Source organism: Vipera ursinii (assembly GCF_947247035.1).
Source record: "Vipera ursinii genome assembly, chromosome: 5".
Taxonomy (NCBI): Eukaryota; Metazoa; Chordata; class Lepidosauria; order Squamata; family Viperidae; genus Vipera; species Vipera ursinii.
Window position 1 is genome coordinate 69389369 of NC_139518.1, and position 13255 is coordinate 69402623.

At 41.4% G+C, this 13255-nt stretch overlaps 1 protein-coding gene across 1 annotated transcript in view; it reads left to right on the forward strand.

Moving 5' to 3' along the window:
* Positions 1 to 7059: 7059 nt before the first annotated feature.
* The window catches only part of KNDC1 (kinase non-catalytic C-lobe domain containing 1), a gene marked incomplete at its 5' end in the record, with an annotated part of 88212 nt that continues 82016 nt past the window's right edge, over positions 7060 to 13255 (forward strand). Inside the window, one exon of the mRNA XM_083363312.1 lies at positions 7060 to 7125. Coding sequence (XP_083219438.1) covers positions 7060 to 7125 — 66 coding nt within the window. The remainder of the gene's footprint in view (positions 7126 to 13255) is intronic.

Genomic DNA, 13255 nt, shown 5'->3' on the forward strand with positions numbered 1-13255 from the left:
TGGGGATAGCAGCTTTAGTCTGGCAAGATTCTGCCTATAGTTGAAGGACAATAAAGGAAGCTACTCAGATGTAACTCCACATGTTGTTCTTGGTTCTTGGGACCAGACAACTTTTTCTAATCAGAAACCACTCGGTTAAATGAGCTATCTCCCCAACTATAATTGTTTAATAAGTAATTTACCAGTTCTCTAGCTAAAAATTTTATTCATACCAACTATTCTCTTATTTTCATATTTCCCATATTGAAAAAAGAAAGGAAAAAATGCTATTTTAATTCTAAATCATATCTTTCATTATAAAAGTCTAATTATATCTAAGGGTCATCCATTCTTTTAATCAAATTCAAACAGATATTTAATCATATAAGGCCCCCTCTAATAGGTCAAATCTTCTGTTTTTTAAGTCTAACTCTCACTTTCTTTCTTTCTTTGTCAAGTAGCTTTCCAGGTGAAGGCAACTAAATCACCCAGGAATTTTCTTTCTATTTTTGTAAAAGTTGCTTGGAATGAAGAAGACAATTTAGGTGGGTATTTTTTTTGGGGGGGGGGCAGAATTTTGTCCATTTATATTCCTTAAGCTACTCCCACTTTCCTTCTCCCTCAGTGAATACATTTCTTAGCTATATAAATGTAATTAATATTGAGAAAATCATAACTGACAAAAGATATTTCAGATATTGATGGAAAATCAAACTTTAACAAGAGCATGAAAAACAGGATATGATTTATGAACTGATATTATTGTTATTTGTATAACATTAGTAAAATATGATGAGGATGTTTATATTTAACTTTGTTTGCATCCACAGTAGCAAGAAGTGTAACTGTGTAAGGAGGGAGAAATGGAAAAAATATGGGGAAGAAAAGAGGATCAGGGGAGAACACTGGATTGTGCAGTACTGAACAGATTTACATTGAAGAAGTTAATGTTAAATATGTGAACCCAGACAACACGTTGTTTACTAAGCACTAAAGACGGTAATTGTTAAAAATCAATAAAACATTTTTTAAAAGTACCAGTTCTCTCACTGAAAGATGGATGACGACGCTCATCTCTTCATTTCTTCATACCCCTACCTTAACATCTTTCAACCTGGGAATTTCAACCTCTAGAATTAGTCCTGCCTCCGCTGCCTCTTTGCTCTCTCGAATGCAGCCCTTCCTTCTTGGGATTCCAGACTACATTCCACCATAAAGATGTGTTTTACAATCTGGAAATGAATCAGAAGCACCAGGCCAGACTGAAGCATTGATATATAATTTAAAACACAGGAATCTTCTCACCCCCGTCAGTTCCTTCACCAATATGAAGGATTTTCAGAATCGGGTCTCTGAAAAAAAAATCAAGGTCACAAGAAATTATTCAGAGACCCCAGTGGCATCTAGTAGTGGCATTCAGAGCCAGTTTACTTGGTGTTTTGGTTGGAAATATTCTCTCATATTAAAAATAATGGGTAGAAAGCTAAATAAATAAATAAATAAAATTATTATTATTATTATTATTATTATTATTATTATTATTATTATTATTATTATTATTATTATTATATGTCATAGTGAATGGAAATCCTCTTAAAATGGTGGTTGAACCCTTCTCTCCTCAGTTCTTGTATGGAGGCATGTTTAACAGAGAAAATTCAGAGTGCAGCAATACATTACTTGCTTTCCTCTCAATTGCATTCTCACTGCTGTCTCGTAGCTATTTTTCCACAGCTTACTTAAGGGTGTAACTGCTAAGTGGGGGACAACTAAAAACAGAAAGTAGTAAGATAGTTCTTACTGAAACTGAGTGTTTTCCGGTGAGACTGGTCTATCAGGGTAACCTGGTCTACCCCAAATATGGGACGGAGCATCCTGCTTCCGCTTTTGCCTTTCAGCCCCAATCTAGGAGTCTTCACAGCCAGTCGCTTCTGTGACAGAGAATTTGTGTGTTAAATTTAAATTTACTGACAAATTTGCCTCCAATCTCCCTTTAATTTTTTGTCGGTAAATTTAAATGTAACTTACTGAAACTGCTTTTGTCAAACAGCCCTTAAAAATAAAATATATTTCTAATTAAAATGTAACAAATGTGTAATTCCTTCATCTACAGCAGCAGTGGTCCTAAAATTTTGTATACAGTAGTCATTTATGATAAGGTTATGAAGTAAAATAGCTAATCTCCTGTGATAAAGCAGAAGAGAAATCCTTGATCATTGAAGCTATAACTAGTTAAATGAGAAAATGTACCGTGCTACTAACATCCTACCCTTAGATCTTCTCCTCCTCATTTATCTAGGTTGTACTTGTAGAACCTCTGACATTAGCTGAGCTGACGTGACAGTCTAACATATTATATCATTATGTCTAAACTTGGAATCATGGCTTATTTGGAGCTGTTACTGTACCTTTTATCAATTTATAGAGGGCAAGGCAAGAGCGAACCCATGCCGTTATAATATCAGTATTTGAACAGACGAGATATTTACTTCAAGTGGATTCCATATGTCAGTTATTTTTAATTTAACTTGTTTTAAATTCCTTTTCTGAGAGTTACTTGACTTTCTCTAAAGTGATTGTGATACCCAAGGCATGTTGAACCCTGGACTTAAGAAAATCTCTGACCTACCTACCATTATTCTTTTCATGAAATGATCTCATTTAGCTTGATCTTCCTTTATAACTCATGCCATTTTAACCAGGAAAAGTAATATAGTAGCAAGATGGTGGGTCTGCAAAGTTTCTATTCAGTGTTCACCCATATTTTTATGTATTTGTTAAGAGTTATAAATGGGATAAAGACGATAAAGCATCCCATAAAATTCTAATTTAACGAATGATAGATAACACATCTTACCACATTTCACAAAAGAACACAAGACAGTACTTCAGTTTTGATATGAAGTATCTCTAGCAATTCCAGTGGCTGTAATAGTTTTTGGTTTTGATTTTTAATGACTTCAAAGTTAGGAGAAGGATAGTAAAGAGAGATTGGATAAAGAGAGGTTAGAAAAGCATAATTTACTATTCAAAATATTTATTTATTTATTAGAGTTTTTTCTATTGTTGTGAGTTGCGAAGCCATGTCCGGCCCATCACGACACCATGGACAATGTTCCTCCAGGCCTTCCTGTCCTCTACCATCTTCTGGAGTCCATTTAGGCTCACGCCTACTGCTTCAGTGACTCCATCCAACCACCTCATTCCCTGTCGTCCCATTCGCCCTTTATTCTTTTTATAAACAGCTCAAGCCAGTGAACACACATAATGCTCCTTCCTTCTTATTTTCCCAACGACAGCAACTTTGCGAAGTGAGATCAGCTGAGAGAGAGCGACTGGCCCAAAGTCACCCACTGACTTTCATGCCCAAGGTGGAACTAGAACTCATAGTCTTTGAATTTCTAAGTCACTACCTTAACTACTGCAAAACACTGAATATATTTCAGTAACCCAGGCATATGAGAGCTAGTTTAATATAGCGGGGAAACCCCCTGGCAAAAAACCAGGAAACTGTGAGTTCTAGTTTCTCCTAAGGCAGTTGGGTAACCTTGGGCCAGTCACTTTCTCTCAGCCCTCGGAAGGAGTCAAGAGCAAGTCATTTTAGAAAAATCTTGCCAAGAAAACTGCAGGAACTTCTCCAGGAAGTCACCAGGATTCAAAGCTGACTTGAAAGAACCCAAAATAACAACCATGATGCACCATATAAATAGGTTCCTTTGCTGCCTGATACATTAGTATTCAAATGATGCATTAGTCTATATACATATTAGTAATGGGATTATATAATTATAGAGGCAGAAAGCACCTTGGAGATGAATAGTCCTTCGCTTAGGACCATAATTGATCCCAGAATTGTCTGTAAGTTCTGGTTTTTAAGACAATCACCATGTGACCATGCCACATTTATGACTGTTTTTGCAGTGGTTGTTAAGCAAGTGTTACAGTTGTTCAACAAATCCATTTTATGCAGTGGTCATTTTTTGCTGAAAACCAGAAGAAACTGACCAAAAATGTGGAAAATCTCAGTCATGCAACCATAAACTGGTTGCCAAGTGCTCAAATGTGATCACACAATCGTGAGGGAGTGGGGCTGTCAGGACTTTGAAATTTGGTCATAAGTATAGATATACCTATAGATGCATCATTCAAAAAGGCATGAAGTAACCATGATGGTTTTATATTTTTATGAAGGTATAACTTAGGAGATATATCATTTGTTTTTGGAAACCATCATCTACATCTTCATGGTTGGGTGGATGATGTTATACACCAGGGGTGTCCAATGTTGGCAACTTTACGATTTGTGGACTTCAACTCCCAGAATTCCCCAGCCAGTATGGCTGCTTGGGCAATTCTGAGAATTGAAGTTCACAGATTTTAAAGTTGGACACCCCTGGTATATACCCAAGCAGTAGTGTCTCTAGGATGTAGTCCAAAAAAATCAAGATGAGAGCCGTGATAAGGCCATCAAAGCTCCAATTTGTGTGTGTGTGTGTGTGAATGCCATATGTGTGAACTACCCCAGCAACCAATTAATGTTAGGACAGACAGATGGACAGTTTAGATGCCAGTCCAAGTTTATCAGGCTAGTGAAAATCATTATGAAAGCATAATCCAGTTATCTTTCTGGCCATCAAGAGAACAGCCAATATTTATGAATTACGGAAAGTAGAAAGAAAATGCCTAGATTTTATGTTCTGGAACACCACTCATTTTTGTGCATTTCGTTTCATTCTTATCTGCAATAAAAAAACAAGGTTATATCTGAGAGTTCACTTCCAAGGCAATTCCTGAACAAGAGTCTGGAGAATTGAGATTTATTGCCAAGCCATAGTGTGAAACCTGACAATAATAGTATTGCTTTTAGTCCTTCCTCTGAGCAAGAATAGATAAAATAATTTATCTCACAAGTCCTTTTCTATTGCTTTTGTTCTTTTTGAGCAAACTGTATTCTTCCGTTGTTGTGCTATTTTGAGAATTCCACCCAATTCCACTTTTAGTATAAAAAGACACATAAAAAGTTCAAGGTTGTATTATTTTCCATATTTTTGAGTATTCAAGTATAGTTTGGGGAAACCTGAAGAGACTTTGCTCACATATTCTGTTCCATGGGCTTTAATCTCACATAAATATGAGTTACAATCATAGCTAAAGCCTGAGCTCCAAAATACAAATTATATATGCACAGAATTGTGCTGTAAGTGAAGGCTATTAAACATCCTATGAATATTTGTCATTTTCTGAGTTCACATATTAGATATGTCTTGGATTACCCTGGTAAAATATTATATTGGAGCAGAAACAAGGCAGTAAAAAACAATATTTTAAGAAAAACTGGATCTTGTTTATAAATATAAATATTGTTACCCAATGCCAGTTGTGATTTCAGCTGAATGTGTATAAATATGTTCAGTGTTGACACATCTTCTTAGTGTAGCATATGTTTGTGATGATTTACTCATATTGATTGTAGTGTAAGACGGTTTTGTTTTTGTTTTTTTGGCAAAAGAAAAGTCTTGTTATGTGCATTTGTTGGCCTGGGTTCTTCTCCAGGAAAATGTACCTGGAGTGCTTCAGTAGAACTCCATCCAAACCAAGAATGTTTAGGATCGCATCCTAAGCTGACTTTATATATATATATATACTCACCTTTTCCCCATTCTCATTACCAACTCACCCACTTTGTGCAGAAAATAATATAATGACTGGAATGGACTTCAAAGAAGGGCTATACACGTTAATTTGGAGATTGGGTTTGAAGGACACAGTGAATCATTAACAAGCCAACATTTCAGCCTAGCATGTTGGATAAATCCAAATCAAATAGGTAAGTATTTAGGGCCTTCCATGCTCTGGCAACCCCAACTTGCCTATTCAAGCTAATTGCAAGTAAAGACAAGAAAAGGCAACCCTTGAAGCAGTGTTTCACAACATACGCAAAGGAATTCTGGGAGTTGAAGTCCACATCTCTTAAAGTTGTCTAGGCAACCTCGGCTCTTTTATGACTCACGGACTTCAACTCCCAGAATTCCTGAGTCAGCATAGCTGACTCAGGAATTCTGGGAGTTGAAGTCCACGAGTCATAAAAGAGCCGAGGTTGCCTAGCCCTGGTCTAGGCTGAGGAATAAGGGCAAAGGGATGAAATGAGGGCTCCTTGGGGCACTCTTGAGTTTGCTTGTTTTCTTGCAGACGTTTCATTACCCAAACTAGGCCAGCGTTTCCCAACCTTAGGAACTTGAAGATGCGTGGACTTCAACTCCCAGAATTCCCCAGCCAGCTGGCTGGGGAATTCTGGGAGTTGAAGTCCACGCATCTTCAAGTTCCTAAGGTTGGGAAACGCTGAACTAGGCAATATCATCAATGTCAGTGTGATGGTTGAAAAGCCCATCTGATGACGTTGTCTGGAAGAAAACAAGCAAGCTCAGGGAGTCCCAAGGATTTCAAAGATTCTCCAATCTTTGTTAAGTGTTAAGTGTTAAGTCTTAGCCAGGCTACTTGAAGCTAATCACGATTTGTAAGGCCCGCATCTGGTCGCCATTGAGTCACCAAAGAAAGGCCCCGTAATTTATCGAAGAAGAAGAAGAAGAAGAAGAAAAAAAGGCGGGAAGCCTTAGTGTCTCAGAGCCACCAGCTCCGGCAATAACCGGGCAATGAGTAGCTGAAGCGCGGGCTTTCCGCGGAAACGTCTCCGCTTCCAGAGGAGTTACTCTTCAAAAGCAGAGCCGGCGAGGCCTCGCACTCTTTCGGCCACTGGCCCGGAACAAGGCGGAGCCTCCCTTCTGGGCCCGCGCCCGGCCGAGGGCGAGGCCGCTCCGTTGCCAGGGCCGCCGCCTCGCTCGGCAAACACAATTTGTCGGACGGCGCCGGGAGGGCAACGAGGCAGGCGCGGCGAGCAAAACCGTCGGGGAGAGACGGGACCCCCAATAGCTACAGAAGAACGTGGGGACGGGCGCCTCCGGGCAGAGGAGGAGGAGGAGGTGGCGGCGGGTCCCGGAGAGCGTCCGGGCGTTGGAAGTTCGAGTCCTCTCGGGTCGCCACTTGTCCGGGCGGGGCAAAAGAAACCCTTCGGTTGCAGCCGCAATGGATGATTTTGCGGAGGAAGAGTCCTGTGACTTCCATCTCCTGCCGGCGCTCTCGGAGGACGAGGTGAGCCTCTCCGGCGGCGGGGCAACAGCCCTTCCTGGTAACCCAGGGGGTCTTCAAACTTGGCCCTTTTATGACTTGTGGACTTCAACTCCCAGAATTCCTCAGCCAGCTCAGGGGTCTTCAAACTTGGCCCTTTTATGACTTGTGGACTTCAACTCCCAGAATTCCTCAGCCAGGCACGCTAGAACTGCTAGAACAGGGGTCTTCAAACTTGGCCCTTTTATGACTTGTGGACTTCAACTCCCAGAATTCCTCAGCCAGGCACGCTAGAACTGCTAGAACAGGGGTCTTCAAACTTGGCCCTTTTATGACTTGTGGACTTCAACTCACAGAATTCCTCAGCCAGGCACGCTAGAACTGCTAGAACAGGGGTCTTCAAACTTGGCCCTTTTATGACTTGTGGACTTCAACTCCCAGAATTCCTCAGCCAGCTCAGGGGTCTTCAAACTTGGCCCTTTGATGACTTGTGGACTTCAACTCCCAGAATTCCTCAGCCAGCTCAGGTGTCTTCAAACTTGGCCCTTTGATGACTTGTGGACTTCAACTCCCAGAATCCCTCAGCCAGCTCAGGGGTCTTCAAACTTGGCCCTTTTATGACTCGTGGACTTCAACTCCCAGAATTCCTCAGTCAGCATGCCTGGCTGAGGAAGTCTGGGAGTTGAAGTCCACAAGTCATAAAAGGGCCAAGTTTGAAGACCCCTGTCAGGTAACCGATTCCGGGGCTGAGGGGGTGCCGCCGCCTCGAGGGGACGGGCGGAGGGAACCGTACAGGTGGCCTCGATTTCCTTCCCTGGGCAATGGCGTCGCCTGTCCTGTCCCACCAAGTATATTTGAAGCGCATCCTAGGAACAACGTCTTCTTTGCAAGGAGCCGCCGAGAGGGAGGGGGCGTAGAAAGCCGCCAAGGAGTCTCTTCGAACAACACCCCTCCCGGATGTAACTTGGGAACGAGCGCTTAAAAGTGATCGCTTTGGTAACCTAAATCGAGGGTTTCTCATCTTTGGCAACTTTCAGATGTGTGGACTTCAACTCCCAGAATTCTTTCCGGCTGGGGAATTCTGGGAGTAGAAGTCCACACTGGCCTAAGTCCGTAAAAGATAAGTTACAGGTAGGCCTGGACTTATGACCACAGCTGAGCCCCAAATTTTATGTTGCTAAGTGAGAGGTTGGTTAAGTGAGTTTTGCCCCATTTTATGACCCTTTTTCGCCATGGTTGTGAAATGAACGGTTGCAGTTAAGTTAGTAATGTGGTTGTTAAGTGAATCTGGTTTATTATTTTATTTATTTTATTTATTTTAATTCCATTTATATCCTGCCCTTCTCCGAAGACTCAGGGCGGCTTACAAGCTTAGCAGTAGCCTTCATTCAATGTATATGCCTGCTTATTAGGGCTTTCACACACACCCCAAGCGGCAGAGATCACAAAAGGTGATCGCATGATCCTGGGACATTGCAACTGTCATAAATGTGAGACAGTTGCCAATAGTCTGAATTTTGATCACGTGAGCATGGTTATGCTGCAGTGGTTGTGTGAAAAATGGTCATAAGTCACTTTTTTCAGTGCTGTTGTATCTTTGAGTGGTCACTAAATGAATGGTTGTAAGTTGAGGACTTACCTGTACTTGCATGAACCTGTCTCCTGTAGGACGGGTAGTTAAAAAGAGACTAAACCTGCAGCCCGAATATGCATGATTCAGCTGTATTGCCTTTCTCATGCAATATCAGTAAAATGTTTTAAGAAGTGGGGGGGTGGGGGGGAGAACTGCTTTCAAACAAGGCTTTTTATTGTTCCGCCTTACTTTGGAATGTCCTCTCTGATCAATTATTAGTTGCCAAAGTCAGCTGGTTTGAATTCTGTGCTGTGCTGAATTCACTAGTACAGATAGTCCTCAACTTATGATCACAATTGAGCCCAGCATTTGTGTGGCTAAGCGAGAAATGTGTTAAATGAGTTTTGCCCCACTTTACGACTTTTCTTGCTACAGAATCACTGCAGTGGTTAAGTTAGTAACACGGTGCTTAAGTGAATCTTAAGTGCTTAAGTGAACGGCTTCCCCATTTGTTTGGGTTGTCAGACGGTTGCAAAAGGGGATCACATGACCCCGGGACAATGCAACCATCAAGCATCTGAATGTAAATCATGTGACTGGGGATGCTGTAATGATCATAAGTGTGAAAAATGGTCATAAGTCACTTTTTTGGCGCCGTTGTAACTTTGAACAGACACTGAACGGTTGTAAGTCAAGGACTACCTGTATCTGCTTGAAGTAAGTATTTATCAAAAGTCGCTGCAAAATAAGTAGACTGGAATCAAATTATTTATTTATTTATTTATTTATATGTGTGTGTGTGTGTGTGTTTTCTGTTTTCTGAGATTTTGGCTGTTTTTTCTTCTTTTTTAAACTGCCAGAGGGGTTGTGTTCTGTGGGTGGAGGCTTGGCTGTGTTCTGTTTTCCCAATTCTACATGGGAAAACACCCGAATGACCAAAGATCTACATATATATATATATATATATGTTTTCTGAGGTTTTCGCGGGTGTTTGTATGTAGTTCTTTGGTCATTCGGGTTTTTCCCCACGTAGAATTGGAGGTATCAGGGCAACGTTTCGACGAAATCTCATCCGTCATCCTCAGGCTGGTGACTTCAGCTTCATTCTTCTGGGAGAAGTGTGTGATAGTGGCTGTTTTTTCTTCTTTTTTAATATATATATATGTATATATCCAATTCATCCTAATATTAAGGGATGTTCTGCTAAAGAATGTTCCTGAGAAACTGAGTTTACAATAACTTGAGTACCATGGCAATATTTCTCTTAATGAAAGTCTCTTTCAAAGCATCATTAAATTCTTAACTGAGTGTGACATGGTTGAAATAACAATATACAGGCAGTCCTCAACCAATCACCATAAAGGAGCCTGCCCATTATGGTTGCAAATTGTGACAGCTGTTAAGTGACACGCTCATGTGAACATCACTTTAGAGGCCTGTTCTTCCTGAGGCAGTCATGGGACAGAGCACGGGGTGCCTCAGGGGCCTCCCCCATCCCTTGAGGCACTTTGTGCTCTGCTTCCCTCCTCTTGGGCCTCACAGCCTTGTCATCTTGTGTTATCAATTGGCCACTTACCTTTCAAAGATCTCTGGAGCTTGGGTTAGGGAAGTTCACTATTGGGTGGCATTGTTCCAGAAGTGGCTGCCATTTTCTGGACAGCTGCATTGGATTGGGGGACGTGAGGGGAGGAGGAAGGTGTGGGGCGCAGTGGAGTGTGGGAAGCAGGCCCAAGATATGCAAGGACCGGTTGGAGGAGACGGGGAATGGATGGGGGTTCCTGCTGCAGCATCCCTGCAGTCGGTCTTAAGGACAGATGAACATTGTGGCTGTAACTTTGGAATCGGGTCTGTAAGGAGCTTTTAGGGTGGGGCGTCTGACGTACCTTCAGACAGTCACTAGTTGTATGTTGAGAACTACCAGTAGTAGCTCCAGGTTTGCAGACAAATGCTTATGAGAATGGGAACATGTAGTAGCTATTTTAAGATTTTCGTGTCCTGCTTTCCCTGTAGAAATCTGGTTGGCCACTTTGAAAAAGGAAGATTGAACTAGGTTGGCCTTTAGTCCAAATGTAATTCTTTGGATGGTGTTATATTACTTTTCCAAAGTGTCGCATTTAAACTTTATATTGCACCTGAAAAAGTACTTGGGGATGTACATGTTGTTTCCCACTTATTCCACTATTCATTTATTTATGGCCCAATGCCATAATGAATATATGCTATTTATTTTTATTTATCCCTAGTATTTCTATGCTGCTCTGCTTCAAAACAGAGAATAATTACAGGTATCAAAGTAGTTGCAAGTAATATAAATTATAATAGCACTAACCAGCTGAAGTAGATCATTAAGGGAAATCTGACATCCTCCAAGTGTTATTTCAGAGCCAGGTTTTCACCACTTTTCAGAAACTTGGTCAAAGAGGGATTTTTTTATATATAGATATTTGTATTCAAGCTGTTCCACAGGAGGAATGCCGCCAAAGCTTCAAATAAATAAAAGCAAAACAAGAAGAAAATGAAAACAACATTTAAAAATCAAAACCAAGCACGTATCAAATAGAACTGCTAACCTAACCAATGTAGAAAATTAAATCCATATATTCTGTACAGCAGTTGCTATTGAACAGATTTTAGTAACCTCCCCAATAATTTCTGCAAAAAATATGTCAGGAGGGTGAAGTGGGGGAAGCATTTTCTTCATCTAGCTCAGGGGTGTCAAACTCAATTTCATTGAGGGCCACATCAGCATTGTGGTTGCCCTCAGGGGGGTGGGGGGGTATGGCCAGGGTGGGCGTGGCCTACTGGGTGGGCGCAGCTGGAGTGCGTATGGCCTACTGCAGGGGTGTCAAACTCAATTTCATTGAGGGCCGCATCAGCATTGCGGTTGCCCTCAAGGGGCCGGGTGGGTATGGCCAGGGTGGGCGTAGCCTACTGGGTGGGCGTGGCTAGAGTGCATATGGCCTACTGGGTGGACATTGTTCGCATCAAGGGTGCCTATGGGGGCCTGGGCAGGAGTGGGACAGATCTGAGGGTCTCTGGGCCAGGGCCAAGGCAGTGGGGGCCGTTCCCTCACTGTTTCCAGGATGGCTTCGTGGGCCGCATGAAACCACTTCACGGGCCGGATCTGGGCCCCGGGCCTTGTGTTTGACATGTCTGATCTAGCTGGCCCAGATTAGGGAGTAATAATATTTTTATCCTACCTTTATTATTTGTTTATAAATAAATTAAGGTAGTGAACATACCTAATACTCCTTCCTTCTCCTATTTTCTCCACATCAACAAACCTGTGAGGTGGATTGGATTGAGAGAGAATGACATACCCAGCTAGCTTTCATGCCTAAAATGGGACTGTAACTCACTGTCTCCTGATTTCTAGCCTGGTGTCTTGACCACTGGACCAAACTGGCTCTTTATTACCTAATAAGGACTTTATTACATCAGAGCCAAGGTTGGTACATAGGACAATTGAATGTGGAAAATTGACTCAATCAGCCTGCCTGAGGAGACCAAGATTGTCTTATAAAGTTGTATTCTTATGCACCTCTTCCAAAGTTACAGATGGCAAGAGTTAACTAACCAAAACATTTTCCTATGTGAAACAAATGAAACAAATAGTTGGCTAGAATAAAAGATCTGTCATATAGGTCACCTTTACACTACTAGCTATAAATTTTCATTCCTCTGTAAATAGCATTTGAAACTCACTGTTTAATTTTGAAGTAACTTTTCCATATCTTGGTCTGAAAGGCCATCGTAGTATGTTGTTGTCATGGTCCATTGAACCATCCCTGATTCCTTCTCTATAGAGAAGTCCCTGTAGATATTTTTGGCAACATTTAGGAAGTAGCTTGCCAGAAGTCCTTTTTCTCAGGGCTGAGAGACTTAATTGACCCAGTTACCCACCTGGTTTTTAAACCAGAGGTCCCCAACTTTTGGGGCCCCAGGGACCAGTTACGTGCAGAGAGGTTTTTTCCAGACCAGAGAGTGTGTGGCTTTGTGTGCTGCCTGCATCCCATGGATGAGGCTTTACTTGTTTGTGCAGACCGGTTGCTGGCATGCCACGGCCCGGTACCGGTCCATGGCCTGGGGGATTGGGGACCCCTGTTTTAAACCCAAGGCAGGACTAAAACTCCTGGTTTCCCAACTTCTAATTCAAAACCTTTAATTACTACATCAAATTTAAATTAGAACATATGACTTTTTCCATGAGAAGCAAACAAATCAGCAAGAAATTAGTTGCAACAACTATCACCCACATTGATCTTTAGGATGGATTGGACTGACGTTGGTGGGTCCCTAAACTTTTCAGCTCATAAACCCCTTCATGACATTTCAGAAGGTTCGTCAACAATCAAATATTTATTAGTTGAAAATAATTTAATAAATACTATTTTAATTGTAATAACAAGAACAATCATAATGACTCAAAGCCATTACCAGTTGACCTTCCAACCCTGAGTAATACTGTCTCTCCTCTAGTCATCTTATCTTCAAGACTAGAGACTGGTGTGAAGCTTTATAAAGACCCCAAAACATTAATTGATTGCCCATTGATCACTTATCAATTGCTTATTGAACCTC